General features: G+C 38.5%; 1 protein-coding gene across 1 annotated transcript in view; it reads right to left on the reverse strand.

Moving 5' to 3' along the window:
- Window positions 1-24982, reverse strand: part of LOC133082400 (ferritin light chain-like) — a 68034-nt gene that overhangs the window by 41179 nt on the left and 1873 nt on the right. The window contains exon 2 of the mRNA XM_061178990.1: window positions 20769-20849. Within this exon, the coding sequence (XP_061034973.1) occupies window positions 20769-20801 (33 nt within the window). The 5' untranslated portion in view covers window positions 20802-20849. The remainder of the gene's footprint in view (window positions 1-20768; window positions 20850-24982) is intronic.

Consider the following 24982-nt stretch of genomic DNA (forward strand, 5'->3'; position numbering starts at 1 on the left):
GTGAATAGGTAATATACAACGAATCCACTACAAAATTTCTACCTTCCTGTCTTTGGATTCCTTCATCTGTGTCATACTTAGAAACTTTTAGCATCTCAACTTCCTTTACTCTGGGCCCCCTTATTGAGTCCAATTGAACAAACCATTGGATTACCTTCCAGCATCTTAAGCTGGCACAATGAAATGAGAATTTCCTCATAAGTGCTTCCTAAATAATGAATTCAGTCTGATCTAGCGTTTTGTTCTGCTTTCCTTGGTATAACACTCAGTGAACCTATTCTGATTTTTGCCAATACACATTGGTAAATTCGCAATTTGCCAACTGGAGCCTGCCATGACTTGATGCTAGTTTAGGTGTGGCAATAGTTAGAAGTAGTGGGCTAAGAAGTCAGAAGAAATTTTCTCTCCTTTTCAAGGTAACACTCTCAGCAAGGTTGCTACAGAGTCTTCAAGGAATGAACAGCCTCATTAGCCAGGAGAGGAAGGAACGCCCTATGGGGTTTCGGGTACTAAGTCACCTGAGTCCTACATGTTTCCATTCCAATTCTTGGGATCCCATTCTTTCCCAATCCAAATATAACTTCTGTGTAGAATATCTGGGAAACCAATGTTTTTATACAACAGCCTAAGAATCAAAATCTGAGTTTTGTTTTAGCTATCTCAGCCCAGTGGCTGCAAGTGATAAGAGATTCTTTGAATAAAATCATAGAAATTCTATAAACTTCTGCTTTTGCTTTGCTACAAGCGCTCATCTTTTTTTAAACTGTGAAGTTCTGCTGGAAACATAGCTTACACTGCAAAAATTACATTTCTTAAGCTTTTCATATTATTCTATTACAACTGCCCCTACATACCTTAGAACCTTTCCCAAAATGAGCATGTTATTCCTAGTGAGCACAGGTAATAATTAAATTAGCTATTTGATTCATGCACGTCTTGGACTGATTCAGTGCCAGTCAGGTTTTCAGAGACATCAGCAACAACTAAAAGAGATAATCAACCTGAGATTTCGCCCCACTTTCCTGAGGATCCATTGCCAGCAACCATTTCTGGTACCATTTTCTTGATCAAGTTGATTATTAAGCAGAAAAGTCACTCATTCATAGTTCTCACAACTGCTCAGAGGGTTGCAGAACTGGGTTGGAAACTAAACTTCCAGGAACAGAACTTGAAACCATACCTCAAAACAGACTTGATAAACCACTGCCACTGATCCCTAGAGGAAGCCCTCAGTGCTGCTATCCTGATGCCAGATGTGGGGCAGGAACCCAATTTTGCAACCACCGAGAAACTACTGTCATTGCCACTGCTAGAGGATAGACACAACTCCAGAAGAAATGGAAGCATCACTGACTGCTCACTTCTAAACTGGTGTCTCAGATGGGTGCATCTGATTGACAGGGTCTAGGTCCCGTCTCTATACACTAGATGCAAATAGGGCTGTAAATATGAGTTTTTTGTTTTTTGTTTTTAACGTTTTTATTGGAGTATAATTGCTTTACAAGGGTGTGTTAGTTTCTGCTTTATAACAAAGTGAATCAGTTATACATATACATATATCCCCGTATCTCTTCCCTCTTGCATCTCCTTCCCTCCTACCCTCCCTATCCCACCCCTCTAGGTCGTCACAAAGCACCGAGCTGATCTCCCTGTGCTATGCGGCTGCTTCCCACTAGCTATCTATTTTACATTTGGTAGTGTATATATGTCCATATATAAACTACAACTCTCTCACTTTGTCCCAGCTTACCCTTCCCGCTCCCCGTGTCCTCAAGTCCATTCTCTAGTAGGTCTGCGTCTTTATTCCGTCTTGCCCCTAGGTTCTTCATGACCATTTTTTAAAAAAATCTTTTTAGATTCCATATATATGTGTTAGCATACGGTATTTGTTTTTCTCTTTCTGACTTACTTCACTCTGTATGACAGACTCTAGGTCCATCCACCTCACTACAAATAACTCAATTTCGTTTCTTTTCATGGCTGAGTAATATTCCATTGCATATATGTGCCACATCTTCTTTATCCATTCATCTGTCGATGGACACCTAGGTTGCTTCCATGGCCTAGCTACTGTAAACAGAGCTGCAATGAACACTGTGGTACATGACTCTTTTTGAATTATGGTTTTCTCAGGGTATATGCCCAGTAGTGGGATTGCTGGGTTGTATGATAGTTCTATTTTTATTTTTTAAGGAACCTGCATACTGTTCTCCATAGTGGCTGTATCAATTTACATTCCCACCAACAGGGCAAGAGGGTTCCCTTTTCTCCACACCCTCTCCAGCATTTATTCTTTGTAGATTTTTTCATAATGGCCATTCTGACCGGTGTGAGATGATATCTCATTGTAGTTTCGATTTGCATTTCTCTAATGATTAATGATGTTGACCATCTTTTCATGTGTTCGTTGGCAATCTGTATATCTTCTTTGGAGAAATGTCTATTTAGGTCTTCTGCCCATTTTTGGATTGGGTTGTTTGTTTTTTTGATATTGAGCTGCATGAGTTGCTTGTATATTTTGGAGATGAATCCTTTGTCACTTGCTTCATTTGCAAATATTTTCTCCCATTCTGAGGGTTGTCTTTTGGTCTTGTTTATGGTTTCCTTTGCTGTGCAAAAGCTTTTAAGTTTCATTAGGTCCCATTTGTTTATTTTTGTTTTTATTTCCATTTCTCTAGGAGCTGGGTCAAAAAGGATCTTGCTGTGATTTATGTCATAGAGTGTTCTGCCTATGTTTTCCTCTAAGAGTGTGATAGTGTCTGGCCTTACATTTAGGTCTTTCATCCATTTGGAGTTTATTTTTGTGTATGGTGTTACGGAGTGTTCTAATTTCATTCTTTTACATGTAGCTGTCCAGTTTTCCCAGCACCACTTATTGAAGAGGCTGTCTTTTCTCCACTGTATATGCTTGCCTCCTTTATCAAAGATAAGGTGACCATATGTGCGTGGGTTTATCTCTGGGCTTTCTATCCTGTTCCATTGATCTATATTTCTGCTTTTGTGCCAGTACCATACTGTCTTGATTACTGTAGCTTTGTAGTATAGTCTGAAGTCTGGGAGCCTGATTCCTCCAGCTCCATTTTTCTTTCTCAAGATTGCTTTGGCTATTTGGAGTCTTTTGTGTTTCCATACAAATTGTGAAATTTTTTGTTCTAGTTCTGTGAAAAAATGCCATTGGTAATTTGACAGGGATTGCACTGAATCTGTAGATTGCTTTGGGTAGTATAGTCATTTTCACAATGTTGATTCTTCCAATCCAAGAACATGGTATATCTCTCCATCTATTTGTATCATCTTTAATTTCTTTCATCAGTGTTCTATAATTTTTTGCATACAAGTCTTTTGTCTCCTTAGGTAGGTTTATTCCTAGATATTTTATTCTTTTTGTTGCAATGGTAAACGGGAGTGTTTTCTTAATTTCACTTTCAGATTTTTCATCATTAGTGTATAGGAATGCAAGAGATTTCTGTGCATTAATTTTGTATCCTGCTACTTTACCAAATTCATTGATTAGCTCTAGTAGTTTTCTGGTGGCATCTTTAGGATTATCTGTGTATAGTACCATGTCATCTGCAAACACTGACAGCTTTACGTCTTCTTTTCCGACCTGGATTCCTTTTATTTCTTTTTCTTCTCTGAATGCTGTGGCTAAAACTTCCAGAACTATGTTGAATAATAGTGGTGAGAGTGGGCATCCTTGTCTTGTTCCTGATCTTAGTGGAAATGGTTTCAGTTTTCACCACTGAGGACGATGTTGGCTGTGGGTTTGTCATATATGGCCTTTATTATGTTGAGGTAAGTTCCCTCTATGCCTACTTTCTGCAGGGCTTTTATCATAAATGGGTGTTGAATTTTGTCGAAAGCTTTCTCTGCATCTATTGAGATGAACATACGGTTTTTCTCCTTCAATTTGTTAATATGGTGTATCACATTGATTGATTTGCATATATTGAAGAATCCTTGCATTCCTGGGATAAATCCCACTTGATCATGGTGTATGATCCTTTTAATGTGCTGTTGGATTCTGTTTGCTAGTATTTTGTTGAGCATTTTTGCATCTATGTTCATCAGTGATATTGGCCTGTAGTTTTCTTTCTTTGTGACATCTTTGTCTGGTTTTGGTATCAGGGTGATGGTGGCCTCATAAAATGAGTTTGGGAGTGTTCCTCCCTCTGCAATATTTTGGAAGAGTTTGAGAAGGATAGGTGTTAGCTCTTCTATAAATGTTTGATAGAATTTGCCTGTGAAGCCATTTGGTCCTGGGCTTTTGTTTGTTGGAAGATTTTTAATCACAGTTTCAATTTCAGTGCTTGTGATTGGTCTGTTCATATTTTCTATTTCTTGCTGGTTCAGTCTTGCAAGGTTGTGCATTTCTAAGAATTTGTCCATTTCTTCCAGGTTGTCCATTTGATTGGCATAGAGTTGCTTGTAGTAATCTCTCATGATCCTTTGTACTTCTGCAGTGTCAGTTGTTACTTCCCCTTTTTCATTTCTAATTCTATTGATTTGAGTCTTCTCCCTTTTTTTCTTGATGAGTCTGGCTAATGGTTTATCAATTTTGTTTATCTTCTCAAAGAACCAGCTTTTAGTTTTATTGATCTTTGCTATCGTTTCCTTCATTTCTTTTTCATTTATTTCTGATCTGATCTTTATGATTTCTTTCCTTCTGCTAACTTTGGGGGTTTTTTGTTCTTCTTTCTCTAATTGCTTTAGGTGTAAGGTTAGGTTGTTTATTTGAGATGTTTCTTGTTTCTTAAGGTAGGATTGTATTGCTATAAACTTCCCTCTTAGAACTGCTTTTGCTGCATCCCATAGGTTTTGGGTTGTCGTGTTTTCATTGTCATTTGTTTCTAGGTATTTTTTGATTTCCTCTTTGATTTCTTCAGGGATCTCTTGGTTATTAAGTAGTGTATTGTTTAGCCTCCATGTGTTTGTATTTTTTACAGATCTTTTCCTGTAATTGATATCTAGTCTCATAGCGTTGTGGTCACAAAGTGTACTTGATAAGATTTCAATTTTCTTAAGTTTACCAAGGCTTGATTTGTGACCCAAGATATGATCTATCCTGGAGAATGTTCCATGAGCACTTGAGAAGAAAGTGTATTCTGTTGCTTTTGGATGGAATGTCCTATAAATATCAATTAAGTCCATCTTGTTTAATGTATCATTTAAAGCTTGTGTTTCCTTATTTATTTTTATTTTGGATGATCTGTCCACTGGTGAAAGTGGGGTGTTAAAGTCCCCTACTATGATTATGTTACTGTCCATTTCCCCTTTTATGGCTGTTAGAATTTGCCTTATGTATTGAGGTGCTCCTATGTTGGGGGCATAAATATTTACAATTGTTATATCTTCTTCTTGGATTGATCCCTTCATCATTATGTAGTGTCCTTCTTTGTCTCTTGTAATAGTCTTTGTTTTAAAGTCTATTTTGTCTGATATGAGAATTGCTACTCCAGCTTTCTTTTGATTTCCATTTGCATGGAATATCTTTTTCCATCCCCTCACTTTCAGTCTGTATGTGTCCCTAGGTCTGAAGTGGGTCTCTTGTAGGCAGCATATATACGGGTCTTGTTTTTGGATCCATTCAGCCAGTCTATCTCTTTTGGCGGGAGCATTTAATCCATTTACATTTAAGGTAATTATCGATATGTGTGTTCCTATTACCATTTTCTTAATTGTTTTGGGTTTGTTATCGTAGGCCTTTTCCTTCTCTTGTGTTTCCTGTCTAGAGAAGTTCCTTTAGCATTTGTTGTAAAGCTGGTTTGGTTGTGCTGAATTCTCTGAGCTTTTGCTTGTCTGTAAAGGTTTTAATTTCACTGTCAAATCTGAATGAGATCCTTGCTGGACAGAGTAATCTTGGTTGTAGGTTTTTCCCTTTCATCACTTTAAATATGTCCTGCCACTCCCTTCTGGCTTGCAGAGTTTCTGCTGAAAGATCAGCTGTTAACCTTATGGGGATTCCCTTGTGTGTTATTTGTTGTTTTTCCCTTGCTGCTTTTAATATGTTTTCTTTGTATTTAATTTTTGATAGTTTGATTAATATGTGTCTTGGCGTGTTTCAACTTGGATTTATCCTGTATGGAACTCTCTGTGCTTCCTGGACTTGATTAACTATTTCCTTACCCATATTAGGGAAGTTTTCACCTATAATCTCTTCCCTTTCTCAGTCCCTTTCTTTTTCTCTTCTTCTGGGACCCATTTAATTCGAACGTTGGTGCGTTTAATATTGTCCCAGAGGTCTCTGAGACTGTCCTCAATTCTTTTCATTCTTTTTTCTCTATTCTGCTCTGCGGTAGTTATTTCCACTATTTTATCTTCCAGGTCACTTATCCGTTCTTCTGCCTCAGTTATTCTGCTATTGATCCCTTCTAGAGAATTCTTAATTTCATTTATTGTGTTGTTAATGATTGTTTGTTTGCTCTTTAGTTCTTCTAGGTCCTTGTGAAACGTTTCTTGGTATTTTCTCCATTCTATTTCCAAGATTTTGGATATCTTTACTATCATTATTCTGAATTCTTTTTCAGGTAGACTGCCTATTTCCTCTTCATTTGTTAGGTCTGGTGGGTTTTTACCTTGCTCCTTCATCTGCTGTGTGTTTCTGTGTCTTCTCATTTTGCTTAACTTACTGTGTTTGGGGTCTCCTTTTCGCAGGCCGCAGGTTCGTAGTTCCTGTTGTTTTTGGTGTCTGCCCCCAGTGGCTAAGGTTGGTTCAGTGGGTTGTGTAGGCTTCCTGGTGGAGGGGACTAGTGCCTGTGTTCTGGTGGATGAGGCTGGATCTTGTCTTTCTGGTGGGCAGGTCCACGTCTGGTGGTGTGTTTTTGGGTGTCTGTGACCTTATTATGATTTTAGGCAGCCTCTCTGCTAATGGGTGGGGTTGTGTTCCTGTCTTGCTAGTTGTTTTGCATAGGGTGTCCAGCACTGTAGTTTGCTGTTCGTTGAGTGGAGCTGGGTCTTGGCGTTGAGATGGAGATCTCTGGGAGATTTTCGTCGTTTGGTATTACGTGGAGCTGAGAGGTCTCTGGTGGACCAATGTCCTGAACTTGGCTCTCCCACCTCAGAGGCACAGCCCTGACGCCTGTGCCTGGCGCTGGAGCACCAAGAGCCTGTCATCCACACAGCAAATTTCAGGCACCATTCTTCAGTATGTTTTATAGGCATGTTCAGGAAACACAGCAGTGATTAACACAGATGAATATACCCTCTCTCGAGCTTTCGCACCACCCTAGTCTCAAAGCTCCCACCCCTGCTCCTCAGTAAATTTGAGTTTTTACTCCCATGTTGGAAAAGCTGGACTCAGATATGGAAATTTCCTCATTCTGGTTATGTTATTGGTGTGTAATAAACCATCCAAAAAATTCAGCGGCTTAAAGCAACAACAACATTAATTTTGCTCACAAATCTGCAATTTGTGCAAGGTTTGGAGGGGACAGTTAGCCTGTTTGACTCAGTGTAACTGCAGGCTAGAAACCTCTGACAGCTCACTCACATGTCTAGTTACTGATGATGGTTTTCAGGCTGTGACTTTACCTGGGGCTATCGGCCAGATACCTACATGTGTCCTCTCCATAAAGAGTCATACTATTTACCCCTACGCAGCTTACTTTCTACATTCAACTGACTTTACTATTCCACTGTAATTGTTAGCATAACTTTAGTATTCCAGTAGACTGCTTCCCAGCAAAAGCTGCAAATAAAATTATTGTTCTTTATAGGAACTTCCTGAAAGACCTATCGCTCTTCAACAGAAGAGTTTACATACCAAGAGTCTTTGAGCCTCTAACCTCAAAATACTCAGCTTATGGCCACCAGTCCTAAGATTCTTACCCAAACAGAATGGAGCCCCTATACTGAAAAACCCACTTTAATCCAACCTCCCAACTCTCCATATAGCACCAGATATATTGTCTTCCCTCTCTGAGACTCTCTCAGACTCCATGAGGTAGTGCTTTAAGCAATATACTCATCTTTCTCGTATCAATGTGCCATTCTGGTGATACTTGGGAAGCCAGTATTTGATATCATGGGGCCTGGGCTTCTTTACAACATGATGATTAGGTTTCAAGGGTGAGCATCCCCAAAGAGGGAGCTATGTAGAAGTGGCATAGCCTTTTATAACCTAGGGTCCAAAGTCACACAGTATCATTTCTGCCACATTCTAGTCACTGAGATAATCACAAATGCTCACCTAGGTACAAGAAAAAGGGGACTAGACTCCGTCTTTTGATAGGAGAGAGGAATCAAAAATTTTCAGATGGGTTTTAAAACCATCACATTCTCCGACTATAGAAAGACTATCCAACATGCACCCCCATGTTCACAGCACCACTATTTACAATAGCCAAGACATGGAAACAACCTAAATGTCCACTGACAGATGAATGGCTAAAGAAGATATGGTACATACATACAATGGAATACTACTCAGCCATAAAAAGAATGAAATAGGGCTTCCCTGGTGGCGCAGTGGTTAAGAATCTGCCTGCCAATGCAGGGGACACGGTTTTGAGCCCTGGTCCGGTAAGATCCCACATGCCCTGGAGCAACTAAGCCTGTGCACCACAACTACTGAGCCCACGCTCTAGAGCCCGCGTGCCACAGCTACTGAAGCCTGCGCGCCTAGAGCCTGTGCTCCACAACAAGAGAAGCCACGCCCACGCACCGCAACGAAGACCCAACACAGCCAAAAATAAAAACATATAAATAAATAAATTTATTTAAAAAAAAGAATGAAATAATGCCATTTGCAGCAACATGGACTGACCTAGAGATTATCATACTAAGTGAAGTCAGAAAGAGAAAGACAAATACCATATGATATCACTTATATGTGGAATCCAAAATATGACACAAAAGAACTTATCTACAACAGAAACAGACTCACAGACATAGAAAACAAACTTTTGGTTACCAAAGGGTAAGGGGGTGTGGGAGAGGGATGGAGTGGGAGTTTGGGGTTAGTAGATGCAAACTATTATATATAGAATGGATAAACAACAAGGTCCTACTGTATAGCACAGGGAACTATATTCAATATCCTCTGATAAACCATAATGGAAGATAATATGAAAAAGAATGTGTGTGTGTGTGTGTGTGTGTGTGTATAAAACTAAATCACTTTGCTGTATAGCAGAAATTAACACATTGTAAATCAACTATATGTCAATTAAAAAAAAAGAAAGACTATCCAAAAACTAATGGGCAATCATGAATAGGAGGACTATGATGGATGCCCTCTACAAAAGGTATACATCCAAATATTGACAGTGTTTAGATTAAGGTGTAGAATTATAGAAGGGTTTTTCTTGTATATAGTTTCTGAATTTTCTTCAATGAACACATATTCCTTAATTAAAAATAGATATGCAAACACATCCTCAAATCTAAGTTTGATAATTAAGTAAGAAAAAGAATTCAGAATAAAATGTCAAACAGAATACTTTGTAAACCAAATTAAAAAAAAATTTAACAGCTTTATTGAGATGTAATTTTATATCATAAAATTGTTTTAACTGTACAATTAAATACTTTTTAGTAACTTTATAGTTTGTAACCATCACCAAAATCCAATTTTAGGACATTTCTATCACCCCAAAAAGATTCCTCCTACCCACTTTTAGTCAATCTCGATTCTCACTTCCAGCTCCAGGCAACCACTATCTAATTTCCATGTTTATAGATTTGCCAGTTCTCATACAACATGTAGTCTGTGTCTGGTTTCTTTCCCTTAGCAAAGAGTTCTTGAGGTTCATCCATGTTGTAGCATGTATCAAAGGAACAAAAAGTCCTTTGTTCCTTTTTATTGCTGAATAAAATTCCATTGTATAGATATGCCACAATTTGTTTATTTACTCTCAAGTTGATGGGTATTTGGACTGTTTCAGTTTTTGACTACTATAAATAATGCTGCTATAAACATCCACATATAAGTCCTTTAGTGAACACTGCTTTCATTTTTCTTGGCTACATACTCAGGAGTAGAATTGCTGGGTCATGTGGTAAATGCATGTTTGCCTTTTCAAGAGACTGCCAAACTTTTTCCAAAGTTGCTGTACCATTTTACATATCTGCCAGTTCCCATTTCTCCATATCTTCCCTAACACTTTTCAGTGTCTGTCTTTCTGATTGTAGCCATTCTTGTGGATGTAAGGTGGCATTTCATTTTATTTTTTATTTGCATTTCCCTAATGACTAATGATATTGAGCATCTTTTCATGTACTTCTTAGCCAGTTGTATGTCTTCTTTGGTGAAACATTTATTAAAATCTTTTCCTCGTTTTTAAGTTTATTATTTGCCTGGTTATTGAGCTGTAAGACTTCTTTATATATTCTGTATATAAGACTTTTATCAGATATATAATTTGCAAATATTTTTTTCTAGTCTATAACCTTTCTCCCAGTCTGGAATCTAGATTTTACGCATTCAATAGTATAATTATCACCGATTGTATGATTTTGTCCATGGAATGCACCAAATTTGAAGCAAATGGAATTAATGAGGTGTGCTTTGGTAGAGCTCTGTTTCTAAGGTTTGAAATTGAAAAGGCAACTGCAGTTGTCCAAGAGCTGGCAATAATTTAGTTACTTTAGAAACCTTGTAAATTAATCTTGACCACCAACTTGGACCAGGAGAAAAAATAAAGAAACAATATACAAGAGGACTAAATATATCCTGAAAAAACAAATCAGTACATTTAATACACGTCTCTACCACTGGTTTAAATTCCAGAAGCACTGAAAATCGTCTTGCCTCAATTATCTAGGGATTGGAAATCAAAGTATAAGACCATATTTTCCAAAATGATAAACTAAGGGTTTTCTGAGATAAGCATTTCTTATTTCAAAAGGAAAGCCATAGTTCTGGATTTTAATTTCACAACTGAAATGTAAGTCATTTTAACATTTTATCTGCATCTGGATGATTTTATCAATGTAAAATAAAGCAGGTGGCTCAATTCAGCAAATATTTACTGAGCATCTGTTAAATGAGACCCTGTGCTAAGTGAGGCAGGGAATATTAGGACAAGAGTAACTGTTCAATTGTGGTTTACTAAACAAGGTAACAGATAACCTAAGTGGTGAGATGTGCAGAATAATTTTATGAGTTGCTACTGATAAGCTCAATTCTGTATTCTGCTAGTGAAGAGTAAAACTGTATAAGAGGATATAAAAATGAAACTCTTTCTGCCTCAGTTTTGTCTGAGTCCTCAAAGGAGGAGAAAAACCAGTACATTACAAATACATTCATGTGCCCGAAGACTTGCAAAAGTAATGTTTTTCAATCTTTAGCACATCATCTTTTTTGAAGACATATAAATGGTTTCAAGGGGCCCACTCAGCTTCACACCTACCTCTGGGTTTGGGAGACTGATGCCTGACCCTCTCGGAGACAAATTCAAATGCTGAGAACAACTTTTTTCAATTATTAGTACATTTTCTTATGCAGAGGGAAGGACTGAACATGTGCATTTTATTATTTTATCTCTACTTTTGAGAAAGTGGGTATTTTGTTCGCTTATCCTACCAGTGTTTGAACATAAATATTAATATTTCCTCCCTTTTTACATAAAAGTTAGCATATGCACTGTATTACATCTTGACATTTTTACTTAATAATATATTTTAGAGTTTGTAGCACATCAGCACAGAAAAAGCAGCCTCAATCTTTTCATAATTGCAGAGCATTTTATTGTGTGGATGTATCATAATTTCTTAAACCAATCCTAAATTGATGGACATTGCATGGCTTCCAAATTTTTATCTATTATCAAAGTTTTAAAAAAAACTACAATGAACAACCTTGCATATAAATTTTCTTATATATGTGTGTGCACACATTTGGTAGATAAATGTTCATTTTGATGCCTGTAAAAGTTTTCCAAGTCTCCTTAGGTCTGCTTAGAGACCCTGTATTATCTATATAATCTATTCAGCTACAAAAGAAACACTTGACAGAATAAGTGACATGTACGTGCACACATGCACATGTCCAGAAGAATTCCCGGGTCCAAACTGCATGTGTAATTTTGATGAATACTGCCAAATTGCCTTTCATAAGAGATATATTTACTATTTTCCACCAGAAATGTACACGGGTGCTTGTTTCTTTACAGAGAAGGCCGTAGTTTTCAATGAACTCAGTTGTTTTTTAACTAAAAAACAAACAAACAAACAAAAACCCCAAAACCAAAAACTGGTTTTACAGACCCTCAGCCAGAATCAGGCTTTATTTTTTCCCTGTGTAGGCAAATTCACTCTTCTAATTTGCAGACAGGCGAACCCAAGTGCAAATAGGTTCTTTTCTAAATATAGGCCTCAAGTTATTACATTTTAAAACATCTTTTCTTCTGGTTTCTGCTAAAATTTCTGTTTATATGATCCATTTAACTGTTTGCCCTTAAAATTTTGAAATATTTGATCCATCAGGACAGAGCTGTGGTAGCTCCAAATGGAGATATAAGCTCATGTTAATACACACTGTAAAATCACTCCACTTCTTTACTCAAAGAAGAAGTGTCCCTGGAAGCTAAACATTATCAAATTCTCCCTTACTGTCAGAAATATTACCAGAGATACAAAGAACTAAAACACCTCACATATTTATAATTTATCTTTCGTATGCTTTTCCACATAACTAAAAATTACTTAAAATACAAAATCACTCATTTAGAAAAAGATTTTTCAGATAATTTTCCCATAAAGAAAAATTGTTTTTTTTTCAGAGGAAAACAAGCTTGGTGATACTATGAACACAGTTTGTTTTAAAATAATGACATGAGGTTGATCAAAAACTTATAATGCTTTGATATATAACCCTATATAAATAAGCAGAATTTGGGGTCCTATTAATGTGTAGTGTTATAACAATAGCCACAATGACACATATTTATGGTGCTTTATAGTTTACAAAGCACTTCCATGTTCATGATAATAATTCCAGCTGCCGTTGGTTATAAAAACCAGGTATTTTGATAAACTGTACACTAGAAAGTATCAGTCTCTTTTCATCCAAGATGAGGGGAATGAAAATGTATTGTTTGCTTAAGGACAAAAAGCCAGTGAGCGGTAAATCATAGAGATGGGAAGTAGAATGGTGGTTCCCAGGGGCTAGGGCGAGGGGGGATGGGGAATTATTGTTTAATGGGTATAGAGTTTTAGTTTTGCAAGATGAAGAGTTCTGTAGATGGATGGTGGTGATAGTTGCATTGCACAACAATATGAATGTGCCTAATACCACTGAATTGTACTTAAATGGTTAAGGTGGTACATTTTCTGTTATGTGTATTTTATCACAATAAAAAAAAACTGGGGGTGGGTGGCAGGGAAAGCCAGTGAGTGGTGAAGCCTGAATTTGATTTCATTTTGATCCAACCTTTTCCTTCTACTCAGAGCAGTTATTATCCTCATGTTACAGATCAGGGGACTAAAGCCCAGAAGGACTGAATTGACTTTAGTCACACAATTATCAAGTGGCAGAGCTGAAGTTCAATCCAATGGAAGTGATTTTATAACCAGAGGCTAAGCACAGGAAGTCAAAATAAAACCAAGGAGTCACCTAACCACTAAGGGTTGGGTAATATTGCGTTAATCACTTTACCTGCCTGGGCTGCAGTTTACTAAGTTGTAAAATGAAGGAATGGATATAGATCAAACTATTTTTTTTAAAAATTCAACATTTTTAACCATGACTTACAGTAAGAAATGTTTTATATTGATCCAGTACACACACACACACATACACCACCTTGCCCTAGGTTGGGTTTCCCAGAAGCAGACCTTGAGATAAGGATGTGATTGCAAATGATTTATCAAGGATGTTTTCGGGAGAAAGTGGTATGGGAATAGAGGTGGCAGAGCAGGAAAGGTGCAGAAATCAACCAAGGATCAAATTCCAGGTGAAGTCTCAGCCTCAGCCTGATCCCATGGGAAGCTCTGGAGCATAAAATACACCAGAGACTGACTCGCTTTGAGACAAGAAAGCTGGGCTTTCATATTTCATCCCTAGTCAATCACTGGTTACAGGCCACCCCAGCAGGATGTAACGTCCCAGGCATTTAAGTTCATGGTACCTGTGGTAGCCAGTCCCCAAAGGTGGCCTCCAATGATCCCAGCCTTGTAGTATTCACACCTTCCTGCCTACGCTGTTCCATGGTTAGTCACTATAACCAATGAAATACAGCAGAAGTAATGGTATGTCACTTCTGAGATTAAGGTATGAAAGACTGTGGCTTCCATCTTGGATTCTCTCTTTCTTCACTGCCTCTGTGGGAAGCAAGGTCTCATTTTATGAGCAGTCCTATAAAGAGGTCCATGACATGGACTCTCATAACAAGGGCCTGAGGCCTCCAGCCAACAGCCAGCAAGGAACTGAGGCCTGCCAACAACCACAGGAGTGAGTCTGAAGGCAGATCCTCCAGCCCCAGTCAAACCTTGAGATGACTGCAGCCCCAGCTAATAGCTTTACTGAAATCTCATGATACTCTCTAAGCTAGAACCACCCAGCTAAGTTACTTCTGGGTTCCTGACCCTCAGAAATTGTGTAAGATAACAAATGTTGTCATTTTAAGTCACTAGGTTTTTGAAAAATTTATTATGCGACAACAGATAAATAATACAAATACATTGGGCTACCATGTCTCCAGTAGCTGAAGGGAGGTTTTCTGAAAAACTACAGGGAAGATTCTTTAGGAAAGAAGCACAAAGACACTGGGGGATGGGCAGAACCAGCAAAAGAGACCTGAGGTGATGTGAGCAGAGCATCAATCATGTCTGCTATCTCTCCACAACAAATGTTTCATGAAACAACACTTACCCTTATTACATGCAATGCACTTTGATAATTTCTATTTGATTATACTCTTATTTGGTTTATTAAGTGCTGGGAGTGAGCCCTTAAATTGATTTCACAGTTCACTAATAAGTTGTGACCTGCAGTTGAAAAATAGTGAACTTAATCATCTTTGAGGTTCCTTTTAGATCTAAGCTTTTGTAATTAGGAGTTGGCACAGTGCTATTACATTAACGACTAATATTTATTGAACACCCACTATGCCAAAACTATTCCAAGCACTTCACATATATTGCTTCATGCGAAGACAATAAGGTAGTAACTACTGATATCCCCATGTTACAGATGTGAAGACTGGTAAGTGGCAGAGGCCAGGAGGAAACCCAGTCAGTCTGACTTCAGAACCCATTGTCAAGAGTGCAGGCACCTACATGCGACTGTTTGGGTTCAAACCCTGATGCCAACGGTCGATCAATAAATGTTTCTAATTATGATCATGATATAACCCAATTATTGGCAGCCATCAGCTCACTGACGGGGACAGTTCTAACAAAAGGAAGTTTAGGATCAGGGTCATGCATATGGACTGAATTTAGAGGCTAACTCATTGATAATCAGCTCAATGTTCCACTCTGCTTCAGCCATGCTGGCCCAGTCTTCACCTTAAATTTAGCCACTTATACATCTAAATAAGATGGGGCTCTGGCCTGGGTTATTTAACATCTCCATGGTTGAATGTCTAAAGTACATTTCACTGTAAATAGAAGGAATTTCAACATACTCATTTTTATGTATTGTTTTATTAAAGTACAAAGATACTTCTCTAATAAATGAATCTAACTAAAATACATTAGTCACCATTATGTAGAGAATATTCCTACTGAAGTCAGTGAACACTAATCAATCTTTGGATTTGAAAAATAGGGTCAATAAACATTACGATATAAATGACTAAAATGGTTAAAAAACGGACTTCCCTGGTGGCGCAGTGGTTAAGAACCCGCCTGCCAATGCAGGGGACACGGGTTCGAGCCCTGGTCTGGGAAGATTCCACATGCCGTGGAGCAACTAAACCCGTGTGCCACAACTACTGAGCCTGCACTCTAGAGCCCGTGAGCCACAACTACTGAGCCCGAGTGCCCTAGAGCCCGTGCTCCACAACAAGAGAAGCCACTGCAATGAGAAGCCTGCGCACCGCAACGCGTAGCCCCTGCTCGCCGCAACTAGAGAAAGCCCGCGCACAGCAAGGAAGACCCAACGCAGCCAAAAATAAACAAATTAATTAACTAATTTAAAAAAAACTGCACAGAACCTGTATACCTGGAACTATTACCTTTTGGCTGAATTCTTCTGAGTCACGTTTCCATCAATTATATCTTTTATATCACAGGATAAATACAGCATTTACACAGGTAGTGAAGTCAGCATAAAAGCATAACATCCTTTTAATAGAAGATTATGAGTAATCAAAGATTTATATACCTGCTGAGTGAATTATCTAGAGCTGGACACATGTAGGGGATACATGCCAGGAAGATATTTCAGCAGCTTTGTTGTCAGGTGACTTGAAGGATTTAGAAAGTAGAAAGAAAAATATGGTTTATGTTCCACTTCATATGCTACTGTGTGATTATGGATTACAGGGCAACAAGGGTGACTGCAACCTAGCTTGGGACACTGTTAGCAGATGTAAGACACTGTTCCCCCCCCGTCACCTATTTTTTTTAAAAAAAAACAACCCACTCATTTTGTATACATTGCTAAAGAGGGAGTTACAGAAAGCATCATGGCTCCCCCAAACCAAATATCAATCTAGATATCCTGAAAAATTAACAATTTAAAATAAAATTTTCTGGGCAGAAGACCTAAATAGACATGTTTCCAAAGAAGACATACAGATGGCCAACAGGCACATGAAAAGATGCTCAACATTGCTAATTATTAGAGAAATGCAAATCAAAACTACAATGAGGTAGCACCTTACACCAGTCAGAATGGCCATCATTAAAAAAAATCTACAAATAACAAATGCTGGAGAGGGTGTGGAGAAAAGAGAACCCTCCTACATTGTTGGTGGGAATGTAAATTGGTGCAGCCACTATGGAAAACAGTATGGAGGTTCCTCAGAAAACTAAAAATAGAACTACCATATGATCCAGCAATCCCACTCCTGGGCATATATCCAGAGAAAACCATAATTCAAAAAGATACATGCACCCTTATGTTCATAGCAGCACTATTCACAATAGTCAAGACATGGAAACAACCTAAATATATATTGACAGATGAGTGGATAAAGAAGATGTGGTACATATATACAATGGAATACTACTCAGCCATAAAAAAGAATAAAATAATGCCATTTGCAGCAACATGGACTGACCTAGAGATTATCATACTAAATGAAGTAAGTCAGAAAGAGAAGGACAAATACCATATGACATCACTTATATGTGGAATCTAAAACATGACACAAATGAACTTATCTACAAAACAGAAACAGACTCAGAGACATAGAGAACAGACTTGTGGTTGCCAAGGGGGAGGGGGGGTGGAGGAGGGATGGACTGGGAGTTTGGGGTTAGCGGATGCAAACTATTATATATAGAATGGATAAACAAGGGCCTACTGTACAGCACAGGGAACTATATTCAATATCCTGTGATAAACCATAATGGAAAAGAATATGGAAAAGAATGTGTATATATATATATATTTAACTGAATCACTCTGCTGTACAGCAGAAATTAACACAACATTGTAAATCAACTATACTTCAATAAAATAAATTAAAATAAAATAAATAAAATTTTTTCTAATGATAAAGGAAATACATGCTTTCACAAAGCATCTAGTAAATGCAGAAAACGTAAAGAGTAAAGGAAAAAAATCACAAAGTGATTAGATATCAGATCATGAGGTAATAATTATCACTATTTATGTATGTGTGTATATATATCTCCAAATTGGCATCATACTATATGTACTTTTTATAATTTCATTTTTTCACTTAAAAACATACTATGGGAATTTCCCTATGTCAAAGTATCCTACTTGAACGTTAATCTGATAGAACTCCATTCTATGGACATAACATTTGTAACAGTCAGTATCCAGCAGGCAAACAGAAACCACTCTATACATTTAATGCAGGAACAGACTTAATGCTAGTAACTTGCTACAAAGTTATAAGACATGCTAAAAAAAAAAAAAGAGAGAAAGGTATATATTAGTTAGCTATCACTATGTAACAAACCACTTCAAACTTACTCGTGTAAAACCACAATTTACTAAAGAAAAAATTCTGTGGTTAACAATTTAGGCTGGATTCATCTAGGTATTTCTCTGGTCTCAGTTGAGGGCCCTCAAGCATCTACAGTTGGTTGTGGGTTGGCTTTGCTGATCTTGGCTGGGCTCCTTTACATGTTTGGGGACCTCAGCTGGGACAAGAGGACTGGCTAGACTCAGACCCACATGGTTTCTCACTCTCTAGCAGGCCAGTGTGGGCTTATTCCATGGCAGTCACGTGGCTCCAAGAGAATGAGCAGAAGCCCGAGAGTCCTCTTGGGACCTAGGCTTGGGACTATCACAGTGCCACTTTCTCTACCTTCTACTGCTCAAAGTAAGGAACAAGGCCAGCCCAGATTCCAAGAGTAGAGAAATAGATTCCACTTTTTATGTGAAAAACTGCAAAGTCACATTGCAAAAGGGCGTGGAAACAGGGAGAGAAAGAATTCTGGCCAGTTCTGCAAACAATTGATCACAGTGTGTCTTACCTAGAAACCTGAAAGCTGCCACCACTCCTGGGGCTGGAGCCCATATGTGGGCCATTGCACTTGTGACACTCGATGCTGATCTGTGAGAGGTACTACTGCTGCCTCTACTACCACTGAGTAGAAACCCAGGAGTCCATAGCCTTACTAATCTGTTAAAACTGCCACAGATGTTTTGGGAACAAATAGTTGCCTGTAGTCATTGTTGCTGCCTCTATTGCTATTGGAAGGACCCCTAGAGACAGACAAAAAGGCTACTCTCTTTTCCACCTTATAGTCTCCCCACCAGTGCCTCCCAGTAGCAAACCTCATGCGATGCAAGCTGAAAGGGAATATGGAAAATGTAGTTTACTGGTTTCTAACCACCTGTGATACAGAAAAGAGCATCGGAAGTATAGCTGAGAGTCAAATGAAAAGTGACTGCACAATAACATCATTTATTTAACTAATCCCCTGTTGCTGGATATTTAGATTATTTCTTTGGAAATACAACATAAATGTAGAAAGCAAAGCCATCAATGGGACAGTTTTTGAACCCAATGGACAATGATATTTAATTGCTAAGAAAGGCATTTAAAAAGGGATGCGTCCTTGAGCTCAGCAGTAAACAAATGATACGTAAAACAGAACAGCTCTAAACAGCTCTGCTCTGTCCCTCCAAAAGTAGATGTGTGTCATCATGACGGGAACAACACTGTTCTATCCATGTGGAGCTATAATGACATAGTTTACCTCAAAAATTATTTTCTTCACATTGCATTCCCATTTGGTTGAGGTCAAAAGGAATTATTCTGAAGTCATAATTTTTGTACCCCCATATATACAAAACTTTTACCTGAATCTCCCTATGTTCAACAGCCACAGGATAAATATAAAATCCCAGTAACAATTTTTCAAAAAGCATTTCTAGGGTTTAGCCTCTACAGTGTTTCTTTTTAATAACTTATTTTTATTATAAATGTAATACTGCTTGTAAAAAAAAATCAAATGAGCATTTTCAGAGGCGAAATTCCATCATTCAAAGCTTGTATCTTTCATCCTGATGTTTTCCTATGAATGATCTAATACATTTTATTATTATAGTCACAGAAGAATATTATAATTCTCTTCTGTAACTTGTTTTTATAAGTAAAAATTATATATTTTATATATATATGTGTATATATATATATCTTGATAGACCTTTTGTTTTAATTCAGTATAAATATACCTAACATATACATAACATATAAATATACCTAACATATAACATATAACATATACCTACATCATAGCATTCTATAGTATGGATACGCTAAAATTTATTTTATTGTTTGTCTTCCCCAGAAGAGTGCAAGCTCCCTGAGGATAGGGACCTGGTTTGGTTTGGTCATAGCTGTATCTCCAATGCTTAGACAAGCATCTGGCAAATAGCAGGTGTTCAAAAATTTTGTAGAATGAATGACTAAATGGCAAAACACTTTAGATGAATATTTGTATTGTTTCCATCTTTCACTATTCCAATAATGAATTTTGCAATTAGTAATCTTATAAATACATGTTGTACATTTATTTATTTTTGTAAGGAAAAGTCATAGAGGAGGAATTGCCGGGTCAAAAAAAAAAAAACCCAAAATTCAAGAACTTCAATCCCTCTCAAATTCCTCCCAACATGTTCAGAAAGTCCCCAGTGGGAAGGGAGGTAGCACTTGTATTTACAAGTCTGGTCTTCCTAGCTATCACTTAGATCTGCCACTATAGTCTCACAAGTGTAGTCCTGTTACAGAGTGGCACTGGCCTTTTCCTTCTTTTTAATTTGTGCTGTATGGGGAAGTTGTCTGAGATGCTTATGTTTCCACTCCGTGTTCTGAGACATTCAGCTGTCATTCTGTTGAAATGAGAACAGTACCCTTTGTCCCTGCAATTTTTTGTTAAGCAGGCTATATTGGCTGTAAAACTTTATGCTCCCAATATCTCTATGAAATTTTTTTTTCTAATCTAGCTTTTTTTTAAAACATCTGCTTTCCCCCAAGGCTCAGGGATAAATCCCTAATGAGGAAACACGAGGGCCTGCATCATTCATTCCATGTATAATATATATCGAGCTGTCCTCAGAACAATCCTAATTCTCTGATACTTATACCAAGGCTCCTTAGACCAAATCTGCAAACCTTAGTTCTCTCGTTTCTTTGGTTGAGTGCTTTCCTGAGTGGCTTTTGCAAACATACCTTTAGCGGGTCCAGTCTCAGTCCTGTAGACATTTCTGAATCCCAGGGTAAAAGTCACCTGCAGTGTTCAGGTAGGGATCCCTGGAAACACACAGATATATTAATAAATACAGAAATTTAGACGAATGGACATATGCTCAAAGTTCACTTAAGCAAATTCTCAAAACAGTTCAAGGTTTTCCCCCCTTAAGCCCTAAAACTTTAATATTTTAATCTTTTGTGTAGAGGGCTTCCTTTATAAAATATCCTCTTTTATTATAAATGTTATATATGATCATTTAGAAATTTGGAAAAATAGAGTAAATATAAAAAATGGGAAATAAAATCACCTATAACCCCACCCCCACCCCTGAGCTACCAGTGTGCACATTTTATACACATTTTCTTCCAATTTCTTTTCTATATGTTCTTACATAGTTCAGGTCATAGTGCATATACAATTTTCTATTGTTTTATTTTTCCTTAATGTTATAACAAAAATGTCCTTTTGTGACTAAAAAAGTTCTTCATATACATACCTGCTAATAACCGTAAACTAGTCCCTTGTTTAGATGTACCATATACTGAGATTATGCATTTTAAAAGCTGTCCTCCAAGTTTACTCAGACCAGAAGTAAGTCATATTCAATTCCTCCTTTTCCTTCATTACCCAAATCCACTTAGTCCTGAGGGCTATCTATTCTATTTCTGAACAATTTCTTTTATCTGTCCCAGGGATTTCAATCCCAGCTAGAGCATATAGGGAGCTTTTAAAAATACTGATTGCTGGGGCCCCATCAGAGACCAAGTTAACCAGAATCTCTGGGGGATGGAGCCCAGGCATCCACAAGTGTAAATGCTCCCCAGTAGATTTTAATGCAGCCAGAGTTGAGATGCACTGCCTCGGCCCCTCCTCCAGCCCCACTTCCACTTCCCAAGGCCCAGCCCTCATCAACTCCCAATTAGGTTATTGCAGTTACCTCCTAACTCTTTTCCTGTTTCTGGTCTCTCTCTTCTGCAACCTCTAATCCTGCATACTGCTTCCCAAATTACTTTGGTAAAAACATGGGTCAGATCACATCACTCCCCTACTAAACAAGAGAGTCAAACTTGGCCTGAGTAAGGCCCTCCTCCAACCGACATTTCTGCATCCTTTCCTACTCTGGGTCTTCTAGTGCACCTCACCACTCATCTGAGTTAGCTTTCTGCTTTTGTTCATGCCGTTTGGTAGCCCATAATGATCTCCTTCTCCATTGCTCAAAGACCACCATTATCTTATACATATTTCAAAGTCCATTTCAAATACCACATCCTTCTTCAATCAGGCAACAATCATCTGTTGAATGACTACTATGTACCATCCATCTGTTCAACATTTTTTGAGTTGCTATTGTATCTAGGTACTGGGGATACAACAGTGAACAAGACAGGCGAAACTACCTGCCTGTGTGGAGAGGAGGACAACAAAACAAGCACACAAATAAGAAAATGTTAGATAAGTGTGATGCAGAGAATTAGAATACGTAGTGACTAGGTGGCTATTTTCGACTGGGTGGCTATTTTCATCTGAAATGGCCTTTCCGAGGAGGTGACATCTATACTGAGATCTAAATGACAGGAAGTGAGGGACCAGCCATTCAGAGTTTAAGGGGCAAAGCATTCTAAAGATAGGACCAGCTAGTGTGAAGGCTTTCAGGCAAAATGAAGTCTGATTGAAGAGCTGAAAGAAGGCCAGAGCAGCTGAAGCACAGGGGTACAGGGGGAGTCATGGGAGAGGAAGTTGGAGTCAGCTCACGTATGCTTTCTAAGTCAGGGAAAAGAGTCGAAATTTGATTCTTTGGGCAATGATGGGAAGCCACTGGAGGGGTTTAAGTGAGAGGGTGACATGATATGGTTTGTGTTTGAGCAAGATCACTCTGGCTGCTGTGGGAACAACAGATTGAGGGGGTGACAGTAGGAGCAGGGACCACGTAGGTGCTTTGGTGGCAGTCTGGTTCTCCTCGAAGTACTTGCTCCATTTAAGACAAATAAAAATCAAAAGCTCCTCTTGTTTTTAAGCAAAAAATTAAAATTCTTATCGTCATCTAATAGGGCCTGGATGGGCTGACCTCTCTCTGGCCTCCTGTACACCATCTTTGCTCCTGCTATTGAGCCTTGCTGACCTTTTGTCAGCTCCTCAAATACATCATTCCTTCAGGCCACAGGGCCTTTGGACTTGCTGTGGTTATATGTTATTTGTGTATGTGATAAAATATACACAACATAAAATTTACTATTTTAACCATTTAAAAGTGTACAATTCAGAGGCATTAAGTGCATTCACAATGTTGTACAACCATCATCACTCTCTAGCTGCAGAACGTTTTCATCACCTCAACAGGAAACACTGGACCTATTAAGCAGTCACTTCCCATTCCCTCCTCCCCCAGCCCCAGGCGACCATTAATCTGCTTTCTGTCTCTATGGATTTGCCTGTTCTGGATAGTTCACAAAAATGGAATAATACAATATGTGGTATTTGTATGGTTTCTTTCACTCAGTATAAAGTTTCCAAGATTCATCCATATGGCTTCCCCAGTGGCACAATGGTTAAGAATCCGCCTGCCAATGCAGGGGACACGGGTTCGAGCCCTGGTCTGGGAAGATCCCACATGCCGCGGAGCAACTAAGCCCGTGCGCCACAACTACTAAGCCTGCGCTCCAGAGCCCGGGAGCCACAACTCCTGAAGCCTGGGCACCTAGAGCCCATGCTCTGCAACAAGAGAAGCCACTGCAATGAGAAGCCCGCGCACCGCAACAAAGAGTAGCCCCCACTCACCGCACCTGGAGAAAGCCCGGGGGCAGCAATAAAGACCCAACGCAGCCAAAAATAAATTAAAAAAAAGAAAAAAAAATTCATCCATATGGTAGCATGTGTTAGTACTTCATTCCTTTTTATAACTGAATAATATTCCATTGTATGGATTTACCATAGTTTATCCATTCCTTAGTTGATAGACATTTGTTTAAGTTGTTTCCACCCTTCAGCTGTTGTGATTAGTGCTACTGTGAACACTCATGTACACGTTTTTGTTAGAACACCTACTTTCAATTTTGGAGGCGGGGTATACACCTAACAGTGCTAGGTGATATGGTAGCTGTGGTCATATTTTGAGGAACTGGAGATCAGTGAATCTTAGACATGTATTAGTTTCCTGTGGCTGCTGTAACAAAATGCCCCCAAATGGGTGGCTTAAAATAACTTAAAAAATTTATTTTCTCACAGTTCTGAAGGCCAGAAGTCTGAAATCAAATTGTCAGTAGGGCCATGCTTCCTCTGAGACTAGGTAGAATTCTTGCTTGCCTCTTCCGAGCTTCTAGTGGTGACAGTCAATCCTTGGCGCTTTTGGCTTGCAGCTGCATCATTTCAATCAGTCACACGGCATTTACCCTGTTTGTCTCTGTGTCTTCACATGGCCCTCTTCCTGGGTCTCTTCTTCTTTTAAGGATACCAGTTATATTGGATTAAGGGCTTACCCTACTCCAGGATGACCTCCTCTTAACTTAAATAATTACATCTGCAACAACACTATTTCCAAATAAGGTCACATCCTGAGGCAATGGGGTTAGGACTTCAACATCTCATTTTGGAGGACACAATTCAATCCATGACAAACTGACAGACATTACTGTGCATCTGAATCCCCTGGGGATCTTGTTAACACGGGCTTGCGGTGAGGCCTGAGGTTCTGCATTTTCAGTAAACTCTCCCAGCGGATACCAGTGCTGCTAGTTCACTGATAGGGTGGCTGACTGGTTTTGGTTTTAGCAATAAAAATCCAGAGTTAAAGGAAACCCCTCAGTCCTGGCAAAACTGGCATGGTTTGTCACCCTATTATATCACAGACCACAATTTGAATAGCAAGGATCCAGCTATGAACTATGGTAATTTACCCATTAATTACATTGCTGGCTATTCATATCTATCTTTACATTTAAATAGCTTATTTTTGCTAGAACAGTCCAAGTTTTCAAGAATCTGGACCCCAAAAAGCTCCAAACTGTGAAATGGTGAGTTAGCTGAGCTGATGGACACCGTCTGTGAATATCATATATTAACTCATGAAATTATCTATGATGCTCAGCAGTGTCCCTGTTGGGTTGAAAATGGAGATTTCTGACCCCTTTACAGAGTAATTATGTATGGGCAAGAACTTTTTTTTGGCTAAGAGTACTCACTGGGTTTGAAATCTTCA

This window comes from Eubalaena glacialis, chromosome X (assembly GCF_028564815.1).
Source record: "Eubalaena glacialis isolate mEubGla1 chromosome X, mEubGla1.1.hap2.+ XY, whole genome shotgun sequence".
NCBI classification, from domain to species: domain Eukaryota; kingdom Metazoa; phylum Chordata; class Mammalia; order Artiodactyla; family Balaenidae; genus Eubalaena; species Eubalaena glacialis.